At 41.0% G+C, this 27241-nt stretch overlaps 1 protein-coding gene and 1 long non-coding RNA gene across 7 annotated transcripts in view; one reads left to right on the top strand and one right to left on the bottom strand.

Annotated features, from left to right (window-relative positions):
• HRH1 (histamine receptor H1) overlaps nt 1-21429 on the top strand; it is a 75156-nt gene extending 53727 nt beyond the window's left edge. For all 4 annotated transcript variants that reach the window (XM_072785106.1, XM_072785105.1, XM_072785107.1 and 1 more), the window contains one exon: nt 18465-21429. In XM_072785106.1, the coding sequence (XP_072641207.1) occupies nt 18500-19963 (1464 nt within the window). In that variant the 5' untranslated portion in view covers nt 18465-18499 and the 3' untranslated portion in view covers nt 19964-21429. The remainder of the gene's footprint in view (nt 1-18464) is intronic.
• LOC140609827 (uncharacterized) lies at nt 552-27220 on the bottom strand. Of its 3 annotated transcripts, none has more exons than XR_012011547.1 (4): nt 27202-27220; nt 12763-13007; nt 11997-12140; nt 552-1842 (listed from the first exon to the last, which is right to left on the bottom strand). It is a non-coding gene; the product is annotated as an uncharacterized lncRNA (long non-coding RNA). The 3 variants fall into 3 exon arrangements; XR_012011545.1 differs by lacking the exon at nt 552-1842 and adding an exon at nt 5441-6551; XR_012011544.1 differs by lacking the exon at nt 552-1842 and adding an exon at nt 7124-10544.
• Nucleotides 27221-27241: the final 21 nt, after the last annotated feature.

Genomic DNA, 27241 nt, shown 5'->3' with positions numbered 1-27241 from the left:
GTTCAGAGTCCAACTCTTAATTTCAGCTGAGGTCTTTATCACAAGGTCATGAGATGGAGCCCTGTGTCAGGCTCCATGCTCAGTGGGGAGTCTGCTGGAGAGTCTCTCTCACCCACGTTTTCAGAAAGATTATCTGCCCCCTCTAAAAAAAAATGTGGATGATAATAACAGCTCCTTCATGATGGGGTTGCTGTGAGGATTAAATGAAGCTATGCATAACAAACTCTCAGCTTCAATAGATGTAGCTCATATTTCCAGAGTTTACAGATAAGGCGATGGTGGGAAAGAAGCATTCCAGACAAAGGCACTGCCCAGGCACAGTGCCAGAAGGGCAGACAGGCAGCTTGCACAGGACACTCCGTCTGCTGATGCCAAGAGCACTGGAAAGGAAGGTGTGCTGGCAAATGCCACAGGAAGGTGGATCCAGGTGGCAGTAGGGCTCCTCTCATCCCAACTGAGGACTTGGGCCCCCCAGACTCATTTATTAGCTCTCATCATTTTCTTATAGGACCCTTAGGATTTCCTTGATACAAGATCCTGTCATCTGCAAAGAAAGAAGTTTTATTTCTTCCTTTCAAATCTGTATACCTTTATTGCATTCTCATGCCTAATTGCTGGGCTGTCTTTAAATCCTTTTATTTTTTGACTAGGTGAGAACCAGGCCTGGCTGGGGTCAGAGGGAGGGACAGACTACCCTTTGGAGAGCTGGCCAGATATAACCATGTGAGTGCCAGGGCAGATCTCTCAAGCACCACTGTGACATGCACTCCCAGGCTAGTGAGCAGAGGGGAGAACACTGGGAAATGCTTTTCTGTAGCACTCATAGCTGGAGCATATTTCTAGAGCTTTCAGTAACTGTTTATTGAGCAGCTCCCTGGTTCTTGGGAGGACACAGAGATGACTCAGACTTAAATTTGGCGCCTACGGTCTAATGAAAAAGTCTGCTTAGTAATTACGGAATTACAACCCAACTTGACAGGGGTTATAAGAGAGGTCTCTACAAAGTTCAGAAAAACCCTGAAGAAGGAAGCCAATGAACCCTTCTCATGGAATTGAGAAAGACTTAAAGGAAGTGACATCAGAGCTCGTTGTAAAGAATTAATTGAATGTGTTCCTTTCCTCAGACTGAGAGAGAAGGACCAGGGATCCCAGATGGAACAGTGTTTGCAAATGTAGGGGTGTGTGAGAGCCAGGCCTTTGGAGGCAAAGTGGAGCCCCACAAGAGGAGGCTACATGGGAAATTGGACCCAGATGGAAAAGGCTCTTGTGTGAGGTCAAAGATTCTAACATGCCACTAACCACTGCCTGGCCCTTTCTCCTGGTTTCCCGAGTAGAATCTGTTTTTGAATGCTTGTCTCTTGGGCTTCTGTGGTGCTGATTGGAGTAATGGGAAAATAAGAGAAATCAATGGGAAGATGAAGTAGATTTATGTAACAAATGTAAGGTACCACTCAATAGGTCAGAAAGATCAGAGTGTAGATGGGAGAAAGAACACAAGTGGGGACCAATGCAAGCTACAGTTTTTGAGGGGAGAAGGGGAATTCAATGGCAAACAGCTGACATAGAAAGTGACACAATAGGGTAGTAGATGGGGGAAGAGGTGCTTTAGTATTGATTGATTGATTGATTGATTGATTGCCTCTTTAGGAGTCTTCAGTAAAGGTTTAAGTCATTTTCTGTTTTCTTCCTGGATGTTGGACTTAAATTTCTTCTGATTGTAGTACCATGGTTAGACTGGACACAAGACAGCCCAGTTTCATTTGGTTTACCCTTGTCTATGCAGCGGGGTCATCCTCTGTATCTCTTTTGTGGTCTCACAGCCATAGCAAGCCATTAGAGTTTCTGTAGGAAAAAGAGGCGATTGGATGGATATGTGGTTTTCAGAAAGATTATCTGGCTTCTGCATGTGGGATGGGCTGAGGGGACCCAGATCAGAATCAGGATGACCAATTCGGAAGCTGTTGAACAGTTGAGCAGAGATATTATCAAAGTCTGAACCAGAATAGCAGTGACACAAAGGGTCATTATCTCTGCTTCTCAGTAATCTGTGGTACAGATCTTAAAGCAGCTCTAAGTATGAGAGGACAGCAATTGGAAAGGAAATTCTCTTTAAGTGTGAAGCAATTTAGAGCTTAATCATATCCTAAGGTCTTAGATTTACTTTATGTAAATATACACCCAGAAAGCAGTTTATTTAAGTAGAGTAGGGTTTCACCTGTGAGACTCAACTGACTCTGCCACCTGTGAGACTCACCTGTCACTTCTGCAGTGCTTGGAGAGATCTAGACTGGACCACTTTTTGGTGTGTAGACTCACTGATACCCTCCAGGAACTTTCTGTCGGGAATTTATGGAGTCTGTCCTTCCATTTGCCAAAGGAAGCAGCTAGAAGTAAAATTTGCTGTCTGTCCATGGAGAGATGGTTGCTGTTGGTACTGGCCAATTAACCAGCAGGACAGAAAGTTCTTGGGCAAACAAGGACACAGACCCAGCTTTCCCAAAGGCACATTAGAATAGGGGGAGAAGTGGGAGTCTTGCTCATGTTTCCATCTCCAGCAGCGTGGCCTAGCATAACACCTGCTACTGCATTCTTGCTTAATTAATAGTTCCTGAATATATTAATGAATTAGCATAACATGAAACCCTGAAAATGGTCATGTTGGGTCAGGACAGTGATGTGTTAAAAGAATTCATCCATTCACTCATTCATCATTATTGAGCTCCTCCTACCATTTAGCTTTGGGTTAAGCAATGGTTCACAGTCTTGGCTGTGTTTGGAAAGTTTTCAAAAATCCTGATACACCAAACGAAGAAAATCAGGATCTTGTCTGAGGGTGGGAGCAGGATATTTGCTTTTTTTTTTTTAAAAAAAACTCCTCATGGGATTCTAATGTGTAGCCATGGTTAATAACCTCTGAACTAGGTACCAGAATAATAGGTCACTATCATATTGTCCCTGCCCTTGTAAGGGTCAAAGTCTAAGTGAAAGATACCTAATGTGTTCATTCATTCATTCATTCATTCATTAGAACGCAGAGCATTAAATGCCTTAATAGAGATATGGGGGATGCCTACATGGCTCCATCAGTTGAGGATCTGACTCTTGGTTTTAGCTTAGGTCATGATCTCAGCATTATAATTTCAAGCCCCACATCAGATTCTGTGCTCAGCAGTGGAGAGAGGGGAGAGTCTGCTTAAGATTCTCTCTCTCCCTCTCCTCTGCCCCTCCTGTCCCCCACCACCCCCACTCACACATGTGTGCATGCTGCCTCTCAGATAAATCTTTAAAAAAAGATACAAATATGGAAAAAATACTGTGGGAACCCAGAGGAAGAAACGACTTAGATGTGGCAATAGGGTATAGGAAAGCTTCAAAGAGGAAGGAACTTCTAAGATGAGTTTTGTATGATAAATAGAGATTCAGAGGTGCCTGGTTGGCTCAGTCAGAAGAACATGCAACTCTTCATCTTGGGGTCATGAGTTTGAGCCCCACATTGATATAGATGACATAAATAAATAAACAAACTAACTTTTTTAAAAAAGAAGTTCATCATCCTCCTTCCTTCTTTCCCTCCCTCCCTTCCTTCTAGCCTTCCTCCCTTCTTCCTCTTTTCTTCCCATATTCTTTTTAAAGATTGATTGGTTGATTGATTGATTGATATTAAATAGCATGCATGAGCAGGGAGAGTGGCAGAAGGAGAGGGAGAAAGAGAGAGAGAGAGAAGCAGACTTTCCACAACCCTGAGATCATGATCTGAGCCAAAATCAAGAGTTGGATGCTCAACTGACTGAGCCACCCAGGTACTCCGCTTTCCATCTTATCAACCTTTATCAACCATCCCCCTCTTTCTCCTTCTCATCCTTCTCACCTGGTTGTTGCAGGGCAGCCTATCAAATAAGCCCAGAAGGAGAAAATAGTATGCAAAAATGAGGCCCCCACTCTGAAGGAACCTCCTCTCCCAGGAGGAGGAAATAACATGTGCAGATCCCAAGGCTGAAAGAACCTGAAGTGTCTGGGGACTGTGGCTTCATTTTTACTGGAGTATAGTGGATCAGACATGAGGGAAATATCATGCCAGTCGTCAAAAGAGTTTGAACTTTTACTAAAGGCATTTGGGAGCAAAACGATCCTGTGATGAGATTTAAAACAATGCTTATCACATTTTAGATGGTACCTGATATGACTATAAATTGTACACAGTCATGACATTGATTAATATTGACTCACACTGGTTTTTGATTCTTTTGGTTACCTGCAAGAGAGTCTCAATTTAGCGCTGGTAGATCTTTAGTACCCACATTATAAGTACTCATGTTTTGTTTGTTTTTTTAATGAAAAGCAAAATATCTGGCTAGAATTTAATCATCTTGTTTTGTTTTCATCCTGTTTATTCTTATGGAAAGCTTCTATAGACGACAAAAAAATAGGTGACTGGATTTTCATATGTGATAGTAAAATAAACTTAAGCTTAAAAAAAGTAGGTCTAATATATATATTATATATATATATATATATACACACACATATATATATAATATGTATAAAAAGGAAATAATGGTATAAGATATGCATAGACCCAGCAAAGATTGCAAAGATTACAATGGGAGTAGGTAAGTAACTGATGTAGAGATCCAATTAATTAATTTTTCATTTTATGGGTCATGCTTTTTGTGTCAAGTCTATGAACTCTTTGTTTAGCCCTGGACCCTGAAGATTTTCTCTAAGGAGTTTTTCTACAAGTTTTATAGTTTTATTTTTTAAGAGCTTTTATTTATTTGAGGAAGAGAGAGATAGAGGAGAGAGACAGAGAGAGATCCTGAGCAGGGGGGAAGGGCACAGGGAGAAGCAGACTCCCCACTGAGCAGGGAGCCAAGGCAAGGATCAATACCAGGACCCCGGGATCATGATCTGAGCTGAAGGCAGACACCTAACCGACTGAGTCACCCAGGTGCCCGTTCTTTGTTTTACATTTAAGTCTGTGAACTATTTTTGAGTTAATTTTCTTATGAAGTATGAGGTTCTGAGTGAGGTTCAGTTTTTTGCCTATCGATGTCTAACTGTCTAGCACCACCTTTTGAAAACACCCTTTCCCCAGTTAAACTGATTTTGCACCTGTGTCAAAAGTCTCTTGGGCTTATTTGTGCAGGTCTGTTTCTTGATTCTCTATTCCATTCCATTGGTCTGTGTCTACCCTTCTACTGTCTTGATTACTGTAGCTATATAATAAGTCTTGAAATCAAGTAGCCTAATTTCTCCCATTTTATTCTTCTTTTCAAAAATCATTTTAGCTATTCTAGTTCCTTTGTATTTCCATATATATTTTAGAATGGTGTCATCCATATCTATAAGACACTTGGCTGAGATTTGGATAGGGATTGCATTAAATCCATACATCAGTTTAGGAAGAGTTGACACATTAATATGCTGAATCTTCTAATCCATAAACACTGTGTATCTCATTTATTTAAATATTTTATTTCTTTCATCAGCATTTTGTAGTTTTCAGCATATAAGCCTTGTACAAATTCTTCTTCTGAGAATGTCTTGATTTCCCTTCATTTCCTAAGGATATTTTCACCAAGTATGAGATTCTGGGTTGACAGTTCTTTTCCTATGGCCTCTGAAAATAATTGTGTCACTTTCTTCTCATCTCTATATTTTCTGATGCGAAATCTACTGTCTTTCTCATTATAGTGAGGTGTTTTCTCTAGCTACTTTCAAGATTGTTTTCTTTGGAAAGCCAAATTTTTAAAAATTTTAAATTATTACGTATCCTGGTGTGGGTTTTGAGAGGAGGTCATCCTGTTTGAGGTTCACTCAGCTTCTTGATGAAGGTTTATGTCTCTTACTAAATTTAGAAGTTTTCTTCAAGTACCTCTTCATCCTTACCCTCTTTCTTGTCAACTTCCAGCACTAAGCCTACATGATGTTAAGTCTTTTGTTATATAGATCACTCCACAGATCTCTGGGACTCTGTCCTTCCCCCACTCCCATTCCAGAACTTCCTTCAGATGTTCAGATTGGGTAATTTCTGTTGTCCTCACTTCTGGTTCACTGATTGTTTCCTCTCTTGGTGTTGATCCCAACCATTGAGTTTTTGTTTCAGTTATCAAATTTTTTTGTTCTAAAATTTCCGTTTGGTTCTTCTTTTTTTTCTTCTGTTTCTTTGTCCGGAGTTTCTATTTTTTTTTTTTTTCATTTGTCTCAAGCATGTTTCCATTTGCGTATTGAAGCATTTTTATGATGGTTACTTTAAAGTGTTTTTTGGGTCATCCTAGCATCCCTGTCATCTTGGCATTGGTATCTATTGATTGCTTTTAAAAATTCTGTATGAATTCTTCCCAGCTTTTCATATGAGAAATTATTTTCAACTGAAATGTGGGTGTTTTAGGTCGGCATTTGAGACTCTGGATAAAAGTCTTCTGTTTTATCTGTGTTCATGAGACACTGCTCTGGCAGGGGAAGCAAGAGGTGGTGGGATGAGGGTGCTCTTCCTCATTACTTGGAGGTGGGGGTAGAAGTCCAGGTTCCTTGTTCAGCTTCTTTGACACCTGAAGAGGGAGGGTCTTCATTACTCATGAGCAAGGACAAGTTCTAGCTCCCTACCAAGCCTCCAGGAATAACTCCCTGACTAGGAGGGGTAGAGGTGCCTCTCCTTACTGTTCTCCATGTGCCCTCCACTGACTTCGGGTGGGGGAGGGTAAAGGGGGAAGAGGGTGCAGGTTTATCTCCACCTGATGAGGATGAAAGTCCCTATTAGGGACTGTAGGGACACCACCCCAGTAGGAGGGTCAGTCACCTTGTAGCCTGACAACGATGGATATCTTGGCTCCACTTGGCTCCTCTGCTGGCCAGGATGGGAACAGGGCTCTAGTATTTTTTTTTTTTTTCTCTAGTATTTTCTGTGGAGTTAGGCTGAAAGTAGACTAGTTTTAGTCTAGAAGTTTTCTATTTTGCTAGGCTGTTCCTGGTCCTTTGGCTAGACACAACAGACTTTTGTTGGGGCTTTTTCTTTTTTTTCTTTTTTCTTTCTTTCCTTTTTTTTTTTTTTTTTTTTTTTTTTTTGGTCTATGACCATTGGTGTTTCTGAGCTGCCAACCTTCATAACTCAAAGTTTCAGATATATATGGCCAAACAAAAACCCAGGGAATTCATCACTGTGTCATTCTTTGGGTCCTGGGATTCCTAGCTGATCTGCCTTTGCCTCTCCATCTTTTAGATTTGTCTCATATTAGCTTTAAATATAATGTTCAAGGTTTTTTTTAATTGTGTTTAGCAGAAAAATAGGAAAAAATACCTGTACTCTATCTTCCCTGAAACAGATGTCTCAGTATGTTTTAAAAGGTCTCCAGGTAGCCAAGGTTGAGAACCACTGGAATAGGCCATAAGTTCCATGAGCACTGGGGTTGTATCTGTGAAAGCCTATCACAACATCTGTGCCCGATGCCTCAATAAGGAGTTTTTGAATGGATGGATTGGTGGAAGGAAGGGAGGATGGTTGAATGGACGGATGGATGGGTGGGTGGATGAATGGGTGGGTAAATGAGTGCATATGAGAATGGAATGAGCAGCCAGACTGATTCACTCTCACCTGTGCTCCACTTTGCACAAACCTCGGCCTAGAGACAAGCCTGGCCCCAGCACCCGTAGGGCGCTTGGCCAGCAGGTGGCACTGAGGAGCCCCAGGTGAGGTGCTGGGACGGCCCAGCTGCGCAGTCAGGCAGGGGGTCACTTGACTGAAAGAGACAGACATTAAAGAAACTCCCAATTACCTAGGAACTCTCTCTTGCAAACATCTCATCTGCCTCTCCTTTTTCTTCTATCAGCTCTTTTATTTACTTCAATATCATAAATCATTCTTTTTTTTTCCTCAAGAAGAAAACAGCCTGGATAACTTTGGTCTTTGAAATGCCTTTCTCAAGGCTTAATCTCTGGGGATTTGGAACAAAAATAAAGCATTATTCATTGTGTCCTGAAATGATACGTGTATGCAGGCTGGGCCTGGTGTTGTGTACAGTGTCCTTGTCTAATGTTAGCACGGATGTTCATAGTTCTAATGCCATGAAATCTTTATTTTAAGCGTATGTTACAGCTCTCTCTCTCTTACTATACTGAAAAGGTAAGTGGGTTAGGGCAGGTGGGTGTCACTTGGGCCATTAAGGGACTTGTTTTTCAGTCATCTTTGGATCTTAGTGTGGGGTACCAAGCCCTATAAACTCCAGAAGCCTGTTTTTTAAATTAAAATGGAAGCAAAAAATGATTCCTTTATCCTAAGGTCATCAGCACTGTGAGGATTCAATAAAGCAACATGGAAACCATCCTAGCCCAATGCTAGTATATAGGAAACCTTGGAAATACTACTTTTCTTCTCCTTCGTTGCTTTTCAATGTCAGAGGGTAAGAGAGGATGGAGCTGGACTTTTTATATTTCTTTTGTTTGCCATAATAAAGGGATAATTACCCTTCAGCTTCCCCTTCCTGGCCTAATTTCAAAATCCCAGCCTGTCATACTAGGGATGGAGCATGGGAGAGCAGACAAACAAGTCCAAATTATAAAGTGAGAGAAAATCATGGAGGCACAAGAAGAAAGAGTTGATATAGCTAAATCATGTCCACACTTGGGCTTCTAAGAATTAAGAAGTTATGTGTAACATCTCTCTGTGCCCTCTCTACAAGAAACTGTAAGATACATTTTATCTAAACTTAGTTCCAACTAAAGTTGTCTTTCTGCTAAGAGACTATTTTACTTTCATTCAAAGGACAATAGAATCTTGTAATTGATCCTGTTTTTCTTCTTTGCTCTGGCTCCTGGGAAGCTCAGAGTCAGAATTGTGGCCCAATTCTGGTGGCTCTTTAGGATCTAACCTGAGTTTCATCCTTATTTGGCTAACACTCCTTTATTTCCCTTTAAAAAATCCTAGTGCCTGGTAAGTATTTTAGGGAGTAATAGTAGTATACCCAAATAGGTTTTTAAAACAGACAGAGGTCTGGAAATCTAGACAGCCTCTTGCTTGTACCACTGAATTTTTTTTAATCAACTTTTTTGAGGTATAATTTATATACCATGAAATTCACCCATTCTGAGTAAATCATACAATTAAATTATTGTTAGTAAATGTCCACAATTGTATAATCATCAGAATTCAATTTTAGGACATTGCCATCACTCCTGAAGACTCCTTCCTGTTTCCACCCCCCAGTCTCAGACAACCACTAATCTACTTTCTGTCTCTCTGGGTCTCCTATGCTAGACTTTTCCTGTAAGTGGAATCATACAGTGTGCTGCCTTTTGTGTCTAGCTTCTTTTACTTGCATGATGTTTTTCTAGTTTTTCCATGCAATAGCATGCGTCAGCACTTTGGGTTTTTTTTATTGACAAATAATATTCCATTGCATGGACATATCATATTTTGATTATCCATTCGCCAGTTGATAAATATCAGAGTTGTTTCCACTTTCTGGCTATTATTAATAATACTAGAAACATTCACATGCAAATTTTTGTGCTGACAAATATCTTCAGTTCTCTTGAGTAGATATCTAGGTATGGAATCATTGGTTATTATGGTAACTGTATTTAACTGAGGAACTACCAGACTTTTCAACAGTGGCTGCGTCATTTTACATTCTACCAGTAGTGAATGAAGATCCTAATTTCTTGACATTCTCATCAATGCTTATTATTGTCTGTCTTTTAAAAGTATAGTCATCCAGTGGATGCAAAGTGGTATCTCATTGTGGTTTTGATTTGCATTTTCCTGATGACTAATGCTGTTGAGCATCTTTTCATGAGGTTCTGAGTCATTCCTATACCTTCTTTGATGAAACATCTATTCAGATCCTTTGCCCATTTTTAAATTGGGTTATTTGTCTTATTACTATTGAGTTGGAAAAGTTCTTTATATATTCTGGATACATCAGACATATGATCCAGCATATACAGGAGGTACAAATATATTCTCCCATTCTGTAGCTTCTTACTTTCTTAGTGGTGCCATTTGAAACACAAGAGTTTTAAATTTTGACAAAATCCAACTTGGCAATTTTCCCCTTTAATGGGCTATGCCTTTAGTGTTGTATCTGAGAAATCGTTGTCTGACTCAAGATCTCAAAGATTTTCTCCTATTATTTCTTCTGATAGGTTTAAGAGGTTTAGCTGTTACACTTAGGACTATTGTCAATTTTGAGTTAATTTTTGTGTATGGTGTAAGGGGATGAATGCCATGACTCTTGTGCTGGAATAACTAATCTCTCCATATGCAAAGATGAATCTAGACATAGCCCTTCTGGGTCAGATGATATCCTCTAGCCCAATCACGTGACTAGAGATCAGGTTTATTTGGTAAAAATTTGGCTGCCAGGGCCCACCCGTAGCTGGATGATGGTTCTCAGGGAAGGAAGCTTATGAGCTGTGGAAATACCCCAAGAGGAGTCTATTCCAGGGTCATTGTCTTATATTCAGCACTCCAGATTCTCTATGAACTAGCTTGACATTTCCAGCTTGGGGACAACAGGTCAGATCCTCAAATTTTGTTTTTGCTTGACCTGTGTTCAAGAAAACAATTGAATAATTGATGTTTTAAAACAAAAAGATTTCATGTAAAAATTCAGCTTTTATGCTTCATTTTAAAAATAGGCAGATCTGAGCCTGCAGTAGTTGGTGGCGTCTGAGCAAGAGCTGTCCTCTTTAGACAGAATATACTCTACAGGTTGCCCCAGGCCCCACCACTCCCTATTTTTATTAAATTCCCCTCCCTGACTCTGTAGACATTTGAATGTGTACCTCCACCCCCAGAACAATCTTCAGGACCTTTCTCTGCCCACAAGGTCATCTACCTCTTGTATCTTACCCAGAGGCTAACACTTAACCCACCACTGCCCTAGACTCAAAGTCAGGCATGTTCCTGCAGTACGGGGTTCATAATGGGATTTTGCTATTTGCAGTCTGCTCTCTGTACTACGACCAGTGGCACTGATAAGCCTAGGTGTTTTATGGAAATTATGCCTTGGTAAGACTCAATTAGAATATGTAGTACTTGGGGTACTTTTATGCATGGCACTTCTCTCTCAGAGTTAAAGCAAAGAAACTAATGTTCAGACTTGATGAAAATAAGCTGCCAAGGCAAATGGTTCTCAGAGGGGAGAGCAGTTTGGAATGAGGAGTGGTGGGTGAGGCAATTTAGAATGTATCAAGAAAGGAATCCCAAATTCTTACTTTTCACTAAAGAAAATAAACAATGGGGCAGCCCCGGGTGGCTCAGCGGTTTAGCGCCACCTTCAGCCCAGGGCCTGATCCTGGAGACTCAGGATCGAGTCCCATGTCAGGCTCCCTACATGGAGCCTGCTTCTCCCTCTGCCTGTGTCTCTGCCCTTCTCTCTCTCTCTGTGTCTCTCATGAATAAATAAATAAAATCTTTTTAAAAAAAGAAAATAAAATAAACGATGTGCTAAGAATATGGAAGACCTTTCTTTAAAAAATTTTTTTCCCGATGGAATAAATCTATTTTATTTTATTTTTAAAAATGGATGCTGTTCCTATTTTTCCCCTTTATAAAACTAGGATGCTCTCAGTGTTGATATCTTGGGAAATGCCAAAGATAATAAACATCACTCACTACCCAGAGAAAACCACTGTTAATATAATGTAACAGAGACTCACCTTTGTGTAAACCTGATAATGGAATTGACATAATCCTGGTGAAACAATGTGCGTTGTAAATTTAACTTCATCATAAGCATTTTTGATATTACTAATGGCCCTGCATAAATGTGATTATCAATGACTGCATGATATTCTATTCTGTAGCTATCCCATAATATATTTAGTTCCCAGATGTTAGATTTCTTTCCTTCTATTGCCTATCATAAATGATGTTGCTGGAGGCATCCTTGTGCATAAATCTGTATTCATGTTTTTGATTCCCATGAGAGAAATTTCCAAAATAAAGTTTCCAGGAAAAAGAAGTTACTGATATTCATCAATAGCATAAATCTTACCTCCAAGTTTTGTTCGTTTAGACATCCTCGTGAAAAATAGGCAATTAGATCCTTCTCCATGCATCTCCTGCTGCTCTTCATTCGTGTCTTGCTTTTTCAGACCCCATCCAACAAGCTTCTGTTCTGCATCCCTCGTGTGCCAGCCTGGTGCCAGCATGGGAGAATGGCAGTGAATGAAAACGTGTGGGCTCTGTCATGAAGGAGGGTGTGTCCCTTGATGCTCATGCGTGTCTCATGTCAGAAACAGAAATAGTGGACACTTTCCATGTCCCAGAGGTGGTCCCTTTTTAGGTAGGGAGAATCAGCTAAAGAAAGAATGATAAGCTAGGTGATGTCAAGGGGAGTGTTAGAAACATTGTGGGGACTTAGATGCTTCAAGGCAAATGGTGCTCCCTTTGGGACAAACAACACAAGCAAAAGCAGAGAGGTGTAAAGAGCTTTCTTATCCCTTGTCCCCTGATGCCTTCCTGGGCTCATCGTTCCAACGATTCCCTCCCAATTCCTTGAATTCAGCTCTGTACTTTTATTCTTTCTTTTCTTCATCCTTAAATTCCTTTTCCTTCCTCCTGGTGAACTTCTACTCATCCTTTGAAGCCCAGCTCACACATCACTCCTTCTCCAGTGTTCTTCCTGACATCTATATTCCACCTTGAGAGAGGCTGTTCCTCTCTCCTCTGTCCTGTCATCTGCTTTGATCTTACCTCAGTCATCATATTTGTCCCAGTTACATTCTAGAAGTTTTCATTTTTTGATGCTATTCACTTACCTTTTGTCTTTCTTCTCATGTTAACTGGAAAACCCCTTGAAGTCAGGGATCTGGTTTGGCTGTGTGTGATAGAAAACCTAAGTTATCCCAGAGGTAGAGAGTCCTGACTGAGTTGGAAGCTCTGCAGTCACCAAAGACCTCAGCTCTGTCCAAATTGCTGCTTCACTGTTGTCATTATGTGGCTCTTCCTCATGGTCCCAAGAAGGCTGCTTAAGCCATATTCATCCTATTGCCATTCCAGCCAGCTGGAAGAATGAAAGGCCAAAGAAAAGAACACATTCTCCATTTAAGGTTGCTTTCTGGAAGTTGCAAGCTACATTTCCATTTCTGTTTCATTGGAACTTAGTCACATGGTCATACCCAGCTACAAAGGAGCCTGGAAAATGTAGTCTCTATTCCAGGCAGCCATGTACTCAGAAAAAATAGAAGTCTATTCCCAAATAGAGGAGAACTGATACTGGAAGACTATGAGCAGTTTCTGCCACAGTGAAAAACAAGGAAGTTGGGATGATTCCCCTGAGCCAGACTGGGCCAGCTGTGGGATCGTTGTGTTATTCACCCAGAAATGGAAGAAAACAGCTACTATTAATTGACCACTTCCTATATGTCAGGCACTGTATGAGGTGCTTCTGCCCCATTTGAGAGGTGAGGAAACCTAAGACTTGGCAGAGTGAAATATCTTGCCCAGCTAAATAGGGCAGAAATAGGATCAAAGCAGAGGTTAACTGGTTTGCAAAGCTTGGGTTTTTAACCATTGCCCAATTCCTCCATCCAAGTGAGCTCGAGCTTTCTGTGGATCAGCATTGCTGAAATAGGATGGAAAGCAGGGAATATGAGGCCACTGGGTGCCTTCTTTAAAGTGTAGCATCTCTTCAAACCCACCAGTTCTTCTTGCCTCCCCTTCCTATCACAGAGATCCCTGCCTATTGGTCTCTTTTATCCAAAATCAACATCTGCAAGTTTTGTTTAGGTAAATAATTGCCCCTGAGAAAGAAGGAGTATTTCTAATTTGGAATCAGATCCAGGCCACCTCTTCTTGCATACCTCCCATGATGGGGAGCTTATTATCTATCAAGGCAATTCATTGAATTGTTAGATAACATCTATTTTTAGAAAGTCCTTTTTTACCTTGAGCAGTAAGCTATATTCTTTGGCAGTTCATGGTGTTTATTCTTCAATTAGACCAGTAGTTCTCAACTAAGGATTATTTTGCCTCCCAGTGGATCTCTGACAATGTCAAAGAGATATTTTTGGTTGTCATGACCAAGAAGAGGGTGAGGATACTATGGCATCTAGTGAGCAGAGGCCAGGGATACTGCTAAACATCCAACAATACAGGACAATCCTTCACAACAAGGAAATATCCAGCTCAAAATGTCAATAGAACAAAACCTGAGAAACAGTTAGATAGACTGAAGTTTGAACCTGGACTTCACCAGTCTCTTCCTAGCTGTGTGACCCTAGCTGTGTGACCCTGCATCGGTTGCTTCACCCCTCTGAGCCTGACCTGACCATTTCCTCATCTCTATCTTGAGGATCATCACAAGACCTCTCTATGGGCTTGTGGTAGCCATTTAATAACTGATATCTGAAAGGGCTTGGCTCCTTACTGTCATAGCTGCTCCAGTCAGCATTCCCAGGATGTGGAAGATACACTGACTACCTCTGTTTACTTGCTGGCACATGGACCTGATTGGATTAGACTGTTTGTAATCACTCTGGAAAAAGTCCTGCTGCAGCTAATAGTTTTGGAATGGAGCCATTGCCTTAATTCAAAAATGATGGCTTGCTTATGCACATGAGCCTCTTAGAGGAATGGGGTTCATTTCTGCTTGTCACCCAGTCCTCATTACCTGGGGATTAGCAGAGCTTTCCTACCCCACTGCCTCAACTGACCCTCCCAACAGCCCAGGGAGGGAGGTAATGATGTTTTCCCTACTTTTCAGTTGAGGAAATTGGAGTCATGGCTGTTTACCCAAGCTCCACACAGTCCACCAAGTGACAGAGCCTGGGGGGGAACTCTCTTCTTCCATCACTTGCTTCTCTAGGGACACAGAGCTATAAAGAGTCTACAGGTGCCCACCATTCTTCTCCAACTGGCCTGTCCAAAGTGCCTCTTCTAGCTTCCATTCTCTCAGAGCACACTATCGCTTGCATCATCTCTGTAGGCTTGGCTTTGATCCCAGAGAGGGTACCTCAGAACCCAACAGAGTCTGGGCAGCCCAAAGGGAGCATGACCTCCTGTGTAGAATGAGGTGCAGTGAGGATCCATGTCCCCAAATAATTCCTACGCTCAACTTGATATTCCTTTGGCACTTATAGAGAGAAAACCATTCAACCATCTATTTTTCAAAATGCAGATCCCTGAGGCAGGGGAAATCATCTTACATTAGTTACCTCATGGGGTAGGACATGTTCAGGGATTGTGTAAGAGCACCAAAGACAAGGAATGGCATATGGGCCTGTGACCCTGGCAGTCACACAGGCTATGTGCTCAAGAGGCCTCCTGTCTTGGTTTCATATTCTGCTGTTGCCATCTTGAAATTCTCTTTTTTTAACTTATATTTTTTAAGGATTTTATTTATTTACTCATTAGAGACACAGAGAGAGAGGCAGAGATGTAGGCAGAGGGAGAAGCAGGCTCCCTGCAGGGAGCCCGATGTGATACTCGATCCTGGGACTGCAGGATCACACCCTGAGCCAAAGGCAGATATTCAACTGCTGAGCCATCAGGTGTCCTCATCTTGAAATTCTAAATAATTGTTTAATTTTTAATTCTGCCCTGGGCCCTACAAATTACATAGCCAGTCCTGAGTTGGACATGAAGTTAATATTGATATGGCTGCTCCTGTTGACTTTTTGGGCACCCACTTTTCAGGGATCCCTTGGGCTTCCCCTTCCTTCCCTGACACCCCATCCTCCACCTCGCATTCCTCAGGGGAGCCAGGTGCCAAGATTGGTCTGCATACAGCAGGTGGTTGCTGCAGTTGCCTTTCCAGGAATCCTGAATTCCATAGCATCAGAAGACAAAAGTGGATTCTCTTGTTCTAGAGCAGATCACTGAGCTGAAATGAACCTTTCACCAGGAAATACCTGTTGAATGAGTAAGTTCTGAGCTGAGGTGCTTCATAGCACCCTGCCTCTCACTCACTTACTCATCCACTTAACAAATATGTATTGATCTTTTGCTTTTATGTTTATGCAAAATAACATGTCCAAGCTACAAAGGAGAACATGTGATAAAGAATCAAGCTTACAGTGATAGGTGAGGATAAACATATATATGCTACATTAATTTTCCCCAAGATTTTACTATGAAAATGTTTGATAAAATAGAAAATTTGGAAACATCTCCAAATGTTTAGGTAGGGTAAACACCTCTATATCTATCACTTGGGTTATAAATTAATATTTTGTTCTTTCTGTTTTATTATATGTCTGTTCCTTTATCCCTTCTTCTAATCAACTATCCATCCAACTTGTTTTTTTCATTTCAAAGTAAGGTGCAGACTCAATAGATTCTCACCCCTAAACGCTTAATATCCAATGGTAATTTTTAGTTCAGTGATCTCAGTTCAATCATAACAACCTTTTTTTTTAGCCAAAAGGAAAAAATCAGTGTTTTTTATATAAAAATATCATTTTCTGTCAAATTATTGAATGACAAATAGTATGTGCACGGTGAAAAGAAATTCTCATTTCCCCTCTGTGTGCAATGAGACAAAAGAGAAATGAGAGAAGAGAATTTTCCTCAAGTCAAAAAGGAAAATAGAGAAACGAGACACATCTATAGCAGAGAGAGTGGTTGGAGCTACCTTGGGAATACCAAGGCTATGGGAGTGTCTGGAGGAACTGCTTCCTGTTTCCTTCCAACCAAAATCGAAAATAAAATTGAGATGAACTTCCTTAGCCTCTTTCCTCCTTCTTGAGGTGGCTGCAATCTATTCCAAGGGATGTGAGCTTGGTCAGGGCTGAAGGTGAAGCTGCAAGGTCCTGGTTTGGGATGTGGAGGTGGAGAAAGAGAGAGGCTGAAGCTGTAGATTTGGAAGCTGTTATCTTCACAGAGCTGATGGCTGGGGCGGATGGGGGTGAGTGGGGAAAGCTCTCAGGCAGACATCAGAGAGTGACAGGAGCAGAGAGCAGGACTGGGTCACAAGAGCAGAAGGTGATGCTGTTCAGAGGAGGCACACTCAGAGAAGCTGGAGGGTTGCCCTGATGGACAGTTTGGAGCTGGAGGAGAATATGGAAAAATGCCTAAAGCAGACTCTAAATAGGATAACTGGAAAAGCCTTGAGAGATCACCTGTGCCACCTTTCACGTTTGACCCGTGAGGAAATAAAGACTGAGAGGTCACTCAAAATATCAGTGGCAGAGCTGGGGCAAAATCAATGCTACCCACGTGGTGCTTTTCCAGCAGAGTAACTCAAGGGTTCCTCTTACAAGGAACAAATAAATGTATTAGGGCCTTGCTTTTTATCATTAAAAAATCATTCAAATTTAGCTTTTTTCTCAAGAATTTATCTGGGTTTGTCTTAATGTGAAAGTAGTTTGTTTTTGCTAAATTATTGAGAGAGATTTGCACTCAGGGCTTCTCAGTTTTCTTCAAACTGTATCACTTTTTGATGAATATCAAAATCTCACAGCCTCTTCCAGAAATTTTAAGACCTACTTCTACCTCTCACCCCAGTTGAGGATCACCAATAACAGGATACAATGTGTTTTCAGTACAGCCTTATTAGCAAGGAAGGTTTTGTTACATATTACTTTGTATGGTTTATATAACGAAAAAAATTTCAAACACAAAAGCAAAATAAATTTAAAAAGGTAAAATATGCTTTCTTAAACCACATAACTCTTCTCATTTGAGAACCATTAGTCTAAAGAGGTGCTAGTTTTATTTCCTGCTTTTTGTACCATTGTTATCTCCCCCATATCAGTTACAGATGCTTTTAGCTACAAGTGAACACTCCCACAACAGTGACTTAAGCAAAGAAGACATTTCATTATTTCCCACTAAAAACCAATATTAAGGAAGGAGATTCCAGGGTTGGTTTAGCACCTTAGTGATAACAGGACTCTGAGTTGGTGTTTCAGTGGTTTTCTTAGCATTTCCCTGCTGTCCCCAAGATGACTGCCATAGCCCCAAGCATCACCTCCTGTCAGGAAGAAGGGGACAAGGAGAAGTAACACTTTTCCTGCTTTTGATCATTTGTCAGAGAGGAAGAACTTTCTAGAACCCTGGCTCTGCCATGAGACTTCCGTATCTACTTCCTTTGCCACAGTCATGAGGCCTAGATCAGCCACTCCTAGATCAGCCACTGGCTAAGAACTAGAATGCCATGTCCAGCTAAGACCAGCCATAATGCAGCCCACCTTCCCAGAACACATGCAACATAGGACTTAAACTTTGCCTTGCTTTTGCCCAACTCCCTCACTAGAATGTAAACTCCATGAGGGCAGAGATTTTTGTTTTGTTCACTTCTGTATTCTCAATGTCCAGAAAAATGTCAGGAATTCACTGACTAGTCATTGAATAAGTGAAGAAATGAATGACTAAGGGAGAAGGTGATCTAGATTATAGGTAACCAGCAGTATCTATTACCCCCAACAGCATGCAACCCCAATTAGATCAACTTGATGGTACCAAGTGACTCTACTGATCTCCAAGGCTCTGATCTTAATCCCTGTGTCTCTCTTTCCAGGGAGGGAACCACAGCTGGAGGCTGCTCTTGTGCCAATGAACCTTCCCAATTCTTCCTGCATCTTCGAAGACAAGATGTGTGAGGGGAACAAGACCACCATAGCCAACCCCAAACTGATGCCCCTTGTGGTGTTCCTGAGTGCCATCTCCTTGGTCACAGTGGGACTCAACCTGCTGGTCCTGTATGCTGTGCGGAGCGAGCGAAAGCTACACACCGTGGGGAACCTGTACATTGTCAGCCTCTCTGTGGCAGACCTGATCGTGGGAGCTGTTGTCATGCCCATGAACATCCTTTACCTCCTCATGTCCAGGTGGTCCCTAGGCCAGCCTCTCTGCCTATTTTGGCTTTCTATGGACTATGTGGCCAGTACAGCATCCATTTTCAGTGTCTTCATCTTGTGCATTGATCGTTACCGCTCTGTCCGGCAGCCCCTCAGATACCTGAAGTATCGTACCAAGACCCGAGCATCAGCCACCATCTTGGGGGCCTGGTTTCTCTCCTTCTTGTGGATTATTCCCATTCTGGGATGGCATCACTTTATGTCACAGACCTCAGGACACCGGGAAGACAAGTGTGAGACAGACTTCTATGATGTCACCTGGTTCAAGATCATGACTGCCATCATCAACTTCTATCTGCCCACCTTGCTCATGCTCTGGTTCTATGCCAGGATCTACAAGGCTGTACGGCAGCACTGTCAGCACCGAGAACTCATCAATGGATCCCTCCCTTCCTTCTCTGAACCTAAGCTGAAGCCAGAGAACCCCAAGGCAGGGGCCAAGAAACCAGGGAAGGAGTCTCCTTGGGAATTTCTGAAAAGGAAGTCAAAAGATGCCAGTGGTGAGCCTGTCTTGAAGCCACCATCCCAAGATTCAGAGGAGATGAAATCCCCAAGTGTCTTCCGTCAAGAGGAGGACAGAGAGGTGGACAAACTCCAGTGCTTTCCACTTAACATTGTGCAGGTGCAGACTGAGGCAGAGGGGAGTGTCAGGAGTTACGTAGCTATCAACCAGAGCCAGAGCATGCTTGAGATGGATGAACAGGGTCTGAACATGCGTGGGGCCAATGAGACATCAGAGGATCAGATCCTAGGTGATAGCCAGTCTTTCTCTCGGACAGACTCAGACACCCCCACAGAGTCAGGATCAGGGAAAGGGAAACCTAGAAGTGAGTCTAGCACAGGCCTGGATTATATCAAGTTCACTTGGAAGAGGCTCCGCTCACATTCAAGACAATATGTGTCTGGGTTACACATGAACCGAGAACGAAAGGCTGCCAAACAATTGGGTTTTATTATGGCGGCCTTCATCCTTTGCTGGATTCCTTACTTCATCTTCTTCATGGTCATTGCTTTCTGCAAGAGCTGTTGCAATGAGCGTGTGCACATGTTCACCATCTGGCTGGGCTATATCAACTCCACGCTGAACCCCCTCATTTATCCCTTATGCAATGAAAACTTCAAGAAGACATTCAAGAAAATTCTGCACATTCGCTCCTAAGGGAGGCGACCAGGGGTTGCAACCAAAGTGACACTTAGGATGGTCCCGAAGAAAACAGAGGATGAAGGCCTGTGAGTTGCCAGGCACCTGGGCTTTCTGGAGTCAGAAGAATAGTCTTAAAGACTAGGTAACTTAGAAAGTTCTTAGGCACCATTGACAGAACAGCAGATGGCAGTGGTCAACAGAGAGAGCAGGATATATCCAAGACAATCGGATCTGGATGAGTTCTCCTGCTCCTCAGGAAATGTGAGAGCCTCAGACTCTCAATGTAATTCAAGCTTGCAGACTGGAATTAATTGGAAACTGAAGGGACACATGGAGAGAGTTTTACTGCAGAATTAGATGGAATTCTCAAGCCTTCCTGGAATGGAGTTATAGGACTGTGCAGAGACCTTACATATGCGGATAGATGCTGTCCCTTTCCAGGGGTCACCTTGATAGGCATTGACAGCTATTCCATCGTGACTGTCACTTCTCAGAACACCTGTCCTCTGAGGCTCTTCTACAGTTTTCTCCAGAACCAGTGTCTGAACCACGTTGGAAATTCTACCTTATTGTTTCTCATTCCTACATATCTTAGAGTTGGTAGGACACTATGCAGCTTGATTGTTTTCAATCCCACATTCCTTTTGACTATTAACAAAATAGTGATAAAAGCTACCCTCAAAAGAAAGAGAAAAAGGGTGCTTTTTAATGGTTGCACAATAAAAAGCAAACAAAAAATGGGAATGGGGAGAAGAAAGCCATATTTCTTGAAGGCTGGGTCATGTTTATCTCATTTAAGCTCCATGACACCTCACCGCAGGAGGACGGTATTACTAGGGGAGCAGATTGAGGGACATAGCTAGTTATGTGAGGGAGCTAGAATGAAAATCCAGTGGGGTAGTGGGGCTGCGGCTCGTTGTAACACATTTCCTCCAAAAGGCAAAAATGTGTCCTGTTAAGTATACAACACACGCATGCACACACACACACTATTCCTGAGAGTGGTGGCAATTCTCAAAAGGATGTGTTGAGAGAAGGAACAGCTGACATAGAATATGCCTGAGGCTGCAGAAGGTGATACTTTGAAGGAACAGTTGCATTTTTATCTGTGAGTTCTGCTGTGTTTGTTGAAGAAGTCATCATGTTCTTTTATAGTTACAGTTCTTCAGTAAAAACTAGCAAAGTCATGGAAACATACAGTTTTCCTTGGGGTTTATATCTCAATCTGGTTGTGATTTATATTTTAAAACTTAATGGCAAGCTGTCATATATGTAGCAAAATGGAGTGCGTGTACAAGCTGGTATTTTGTGTCTTGTGTTCCTATTTGCATGATCTGTTACAATGACAGATTTTTACCTACCTAAAATATATTTGAAACTATACTGTTATGACTTTGATTTATTTAATTCTGCCTTTCTGAGTCTCTTGGACTGAAAAGATGTATTGAAACGTACTGTCAAATATTATGAGATCTAATACAGCGTTTCTCTTTGGTTTCTGGTCACATTCGTAAATGTCTTTAGAAAAGAACTTACTTTTTATAACAAGCTTCACTCTGCTTGACATCTCCCAAAGCTCTGCTTGCTCCAAACTTAGGAGAGCCAAAGAGACCTTTATCCTGGTTTTAAAAGCTGCAGCCAGTCTGCTCCCAGGTCAAAAAAGGTTTCTCAAGTGCCCATTATTTATGTTGATGTATGGTAGAGGCAACTAGTGAAGAGAAGTGTTTATGAGCTCTCACTTTGGGCTGAAGAGACTTAGGAATTTGAGCCTGACAAGAACAAGAAACAGTAATTATAAATGGTCAGAGCATAGGAAAACAAGACCCATGCATTATTGAATACAATATTTATGGTGTGTGCAGAGTGTCTGGTACACAGTGGGGACTCATATGTATTTTTTTCATATGTAGTTTTAAAAATACTGATCTTACTATGTGCGAGGCCCCATGCTTTGCCACCATGATCTAATTTAACCTATATGCCAATCTCATGAGGGAAATTTCTGTGTTTTTACAACTAGGCATATTGAGGCACAGAGAGAAATTGAGGAATGGGAAGGCAGACAGAAAAAGAGAAGTAGAAAGTGGCAGACAGAAAGAGCATAAACCGAGTGGCATAATACTAATACACACAAGAAAAATCTACATTCAAGAACATATTCTGCATCAATGTATTCAGAAGTTAAATATATTCAAAAGAAGAATAAACCATCCTTAGCTCTTGATAAATAGAAATTCCTTCAAACGATTCTCTAAAGACCACATGAAAACCAGTCAACAACTGCATCACATAAATCTTTAAAAGCTTGTGAAACTACTCCATATAATAGAAATTGCTATAGATCTTAGAAGTTGGTAATGTTAATAAAGTGTTCATTCAGAAAATCCATTAGTCTTCAGATTGGCCGTTTGATAGATTGGTCATTTGGCAACTTGGCTGGCAGACAATTGCTGATGTCTCTTTTGAAAATGGGCCTTCCAAAGGTAGACTTAAGTCCTAACACAGGGTAAAAAGGATGTTGAGGCTCTTTGGCTGAGATGCATTCCAAGTTCTGTAGAGAAATAATGCTGTTAAGATCCAATTTGCCAATATGTCATTCCACAGTTTCTTGAGCTTTCAAAGCCTAGGCTACGCAGCATATGGTTCCCATTGTGGGGAGCAGGTGCTCTCCTCAACTGAGCTGCAAGTCAAATGATGAAGGTGGATAGATCTGAATCACTGTTTCCTTGAATAAGTGTCATGGGCCTCATTGCCTTGCTGTGTCTGAGAATATTCTCTGCCTTTTTAAGGGTCCTGGTCTTGCATCTTTCATGATGCTCCATCATCTTGGTGCCCCAAGGCATGAACATCAGTTCAAAAGTCCAAAGCTTAGAGTGAAGAATCATCCTGTGTCTACCTCTACTGCAATTTACTCTGAACAGGTTGGGGTGGGGTGGGGTGGGGGCAGATGGCACACGTAGTACAAACATGATTGGAAGACCAACAGTTCCCAGAGAGGTGGAATCATTGTGAGCTGGGCAGAAACTCCAAAAAGGTGTTCACTGTAAGTATCTTGAAGTCCAGCAGAGGGAACAAGCTTATAAAGTACAAACATCAACCTATGCTCATATATGCCTTCACTCTATTGAGTGAAGCCTAAATATGGGTGGGTGTCATCCTACTGGGGTTTTTGAAAGTCAATTTTGTTGCATTGCACCAAAATTAAAATTAAAATGCACCCATTTAAAATGTAGAGGTCAATGAGTTTTGACAGATGTACAGACCCATGTCATCCCCATCTCAATCAAGATACAGAACATTTCCATCATCCCAAAAAATTCTTCATGTCCCTCTGTGCCCCAGACAACTACTGATCTGACTTCTAATCACTATGGATTAGTTGTGCTGATTGTAGAACCTTGCATAAATGGAATTATATGTAATTTTTTTGTCCATTTGTCAAAGATTTACCCACATTTCAACTGGGTTTATGATCATCATCATTATCATTGAAGTATAGCTGACATACGATGTTATATTAGTTTCAAGTGTACCATATGTTATTTGACAGTTCTGATTGAACTGGATCATCTGGATGATTACTGAATGCTCACACAGTAAATGTAGTCACCATACAACGTGATTATAACATTAATGACTATATTCTCTATGCTGTACTTTTCATTTCCATGATTTACTTATTTTGCAATTGGAATTTTGTACTTCTTAATCCCTTTCACCTATTTTGTCCACACCCCACCCTCCTCCTTCTGGCAACCACCAGTTTGTCTCTGTATTTATGAATCTGTTTCTGTTTTGTTTGCTTATTTGGTTTGTTTTTTAGAATACATATATAAGTGAAATAATATAGTATTTGTCTTTCTCTGACTTATTTTACTTAGCAAAATAGGTTTTTCCTAGGTCTTTTCATGTTGTTGCAAATAGCAAGATTTCCTTTTTTTTTTTTACAGCTGAGTAATCTTCCAGTGTGTGTGTGAGTGTGTGTGTATGTATTATATCTTCCTTATTCTTTCATCTATCAGTGGACATTTTGGCTGCTTTTATATATTGGCTATTGTTAATAATGTTGCAATAAACATAGGGGTATATACATTTTTTCAAATTAGTGTTTTTGTTTTCTTTGAGTAAATGTCCAATGGTGGAATTACTGGATTAAATTTATTTTTATTTTTAATTTTTTGAGGAACTGCCATACTGTTCTCCACAGTGGTTGCACCAATTTATATTCCCACCAATGGTGCACAAGTGTTCCCTTTTCTCCAGGTCTTCACCAACACTTGTTATTTGTTTTTTTGTTGTTGTTGTTTTCTTGATACTAGGCATTCTGATTGGTGTGAGAGGATATCTCACCATGGTTTTGATTTGCATTTCCCTCTCTCTCTCTCTCTCTTTTTTTTTAAAGATTTTATTTGTGCATGAGAGACAGAGAGAGAGGCAGAGACACTGGCAGAGGGAGAAGCAGGATCCCTGTGGGGAACACTGATGTGGGACTTGATCCCAGGACCCTGGGATCAGGACCTGAGCCAAAGGCAGATGCTCAACCACTGAACCACCCAGGTGCCCTGCATTTCCCTCATGATTAGTTGATGTTGAGCATGTTTCCATGCATCTGTTGGCCTTCTGTATGTCTTTGGAGAAATGTCTATTCAGGTTCTCTGCCCATTTTTAATTGGATTATTATTATTTGTGCATGCATGCATGTGTGTGTGTGTGTGTTGAATTGTGTAAGTTCTTTATCTGTTTTGTATATTAACTCCTTATCAGATATATGATTTGCAAATGACTTCTTCCATTCACTAGGTTGCCTTTTGTTTTGTTGGTGGTTTACTTTGCTGGGCAAAAACTTTTTTAAGATTTTATTTATTTATTTATGAGAGAGAGAGAGAGGCAGAGACACAGGTAGAGGGAGAAGCAGGCTCCATGCAGAGAGCCCGATATGGGACTTGATCCCAGGACTCTGGGATCATGCCCTGAGCCATAGGCAGACGTTCAACCGCCGAGCCACTCAGGTGTCCCAAAAGTTTTTTATTTTGGTGTAATAATAGTTTATTTTTGCTTTTGTTTCCCTTACCTGAGGAGACATTTCCTTAAATTCATTGCTAAGGCCAATGTCCAAGATATTACTGCCTATGTTTTAAGAATTTTATGGTTTCAGGTCTCATATTTAGGTTTTTAATTCAATTTGGGTTTATTTTTGTGTTTGGTGTAAGAAAGTGCTCCAGTTTAATTCTTTTGCATGTAGCTGTCCAGTTTCCCCAGCAGCATTTATTGAAGAGACTGTATTATCCCCATGGTATATTCTTGCTTCCTTTGCCATAGATTAATTGACCATATAAACATGAGTTTATTTTTGGGCTCTCTATCCTGTTCCATTGATCTATGTATTTTTTGTGTGTGTGCCTGGCCCATACTGTTTTTATTATTACAGCTTTGTAATATATCTTGAAGTCTGAGATTATGATACTTCCAGCTTTGCTCTTCTTTTTCAAAATCCACTTTGGCTATTTGGAGTCTTTTGTGGTTCCATACAAATTTTAGAAGCATTTTTTCTAGTTCTAAGAAAAATGCTATTGATATGTCAATTAAAATTGCATTGAATCTGTAGATTGCTCTGGGAAGTATGGACATTTTAACAGTATTAATTCTTCCAATCCATGACCATGGAACATCTTTCCATTTGTGTCATCTTCCATTTTTCATCAATGTCTTAGAGTTTTCAAAATATAGGTCTTTCACCTCATTGGTTACATTTATTTCTAGGTAATCTTTTTGGTGCATCAACTTTTGAAGACAGAGAAAGAATTACACAAGCAAAGGAAGTGTGAGGGTATTGATGGGGGGGGGGAGATTTATAGAATATGCTTAAAATATCAGAATTAGTTTGGTGTGACCCAAGTATGCAGTCTGAGGGGGCCATGGCAGGAGAGGAGCCTGCAATAAGGAAAGAATTTATAATAGTGAATTTTACCTGGTCCCTGTGCTCTTTAAAAAAAACAAAAAAATCCTTTTTCAACACGCTTTCTCTACTCTTTTGTGCTCTAGAAAGGGTTTACTGCAAATAAATATCCATTCCTGTATGACTTAAACTAAGACTCGTGGATACCTTCCTTGTGACAAAGCAAGACAGTCCTTCTGAATTGGTATTCTTTGCCTTATAAATGTTTAGCTGAACTACTTGTATCTGCTGATCAATCGAAACAAAATGCGTTGTTAACCAACTTTAGTTAAGCTTTGCCCATACCTTCCAGGCTCCTTATTTTTGACATACTCTCCGCCTGAGTCACAACCCCTCCAGAAAATAGACTGACCTTAAGGTAAAACATTCTCTGATCTACTACTATCCAACCAAGCCACCCTTTCCTCCTACTCTCTCATACCCAGCTTTTTCTACCCTTTTTCACTCTTCCCTATTAAGGAAAAATTCTTTTTGCCTAACCCTTCAGACACTTGAAGATCTTTTAGTCAGAGGGGTCTCCCTATTACAAGAGGCCCTTCCCTCCCCTTATCCTTCCCCTTGCAATAATCCTTTCAAATAAAGTATCTCCTTACTAAGTCTGGATTTGTTTTCTTATTTGACAGAGTCAAACAGGCTTCCATTAGAATCCTATCCCCAAAGCTCTGTAACCTTCAACAAGCCACTTAACTTTTCCTAGTCTCTGTTCCTTTATGTGTAAAATGGGGACAATATGACACCTATGTTTCAGGAAATTTGTGGTGATTAGAAAATGTGAAATCCTGAAAACATGGGAGATAATAGTAGTCATTACTCTTGTTAGGAGTCTATTGAGCTACATCAGAGTCACTTTCATTCCTTATGAATGAATGGCCTTATATGTCACATTAAGTTTATACTCACTATTGTGTCTTCAATACCTGACCAATGCTTGGCATATGGTATATGCGTGATAAATAATTTGGAATGAGTAACTTTATCCCATCGACAGCAGGGAGCTATGGGAATATTGCCTAGTTTAGAAAGAAGAGGTTAAGGGGCACCTGGATGGCTCAGTGGTTCAGCCTCTGCCTTCTGCTGAGGTCGTGATCCCAGGGTCCTGGGATCGAATTCTGCATCTGGTTCCCCAAGGGAGCCTGCTTCTCCCTCTGCCCGTGTCTCTGCCTCTCACTGTGTCTCTCATGAATAAATACATAAATAAATCTTAAAAAAAAAAAGGGAGAGAACAGGTTAATCACTGACAATCTTTTTTTTTTTTTTTTTTTTTTTTTTATCACTGACAATCTTCATGAGCTTTTACCTATTAAAATTCTCGTCTGGGGATCCCTGGGTGGCGCAGC

Source organism: Canis lupus, chromosome 19, assembly GCF_048164855.1.
Source record: "Canis lupus baileyi chromosome 19, mCanLup2.hap1, whole genome shotgun sequence".
Classification (NCBI taxonomy): Eukaryota; Metazoa; Chordata; class Mammalia; order Carnivora; family Canidae; genus Canis; species Canis lupus.
This window is presented reverse-complemented; position numbering and strand designations above follow the sequence as displayed.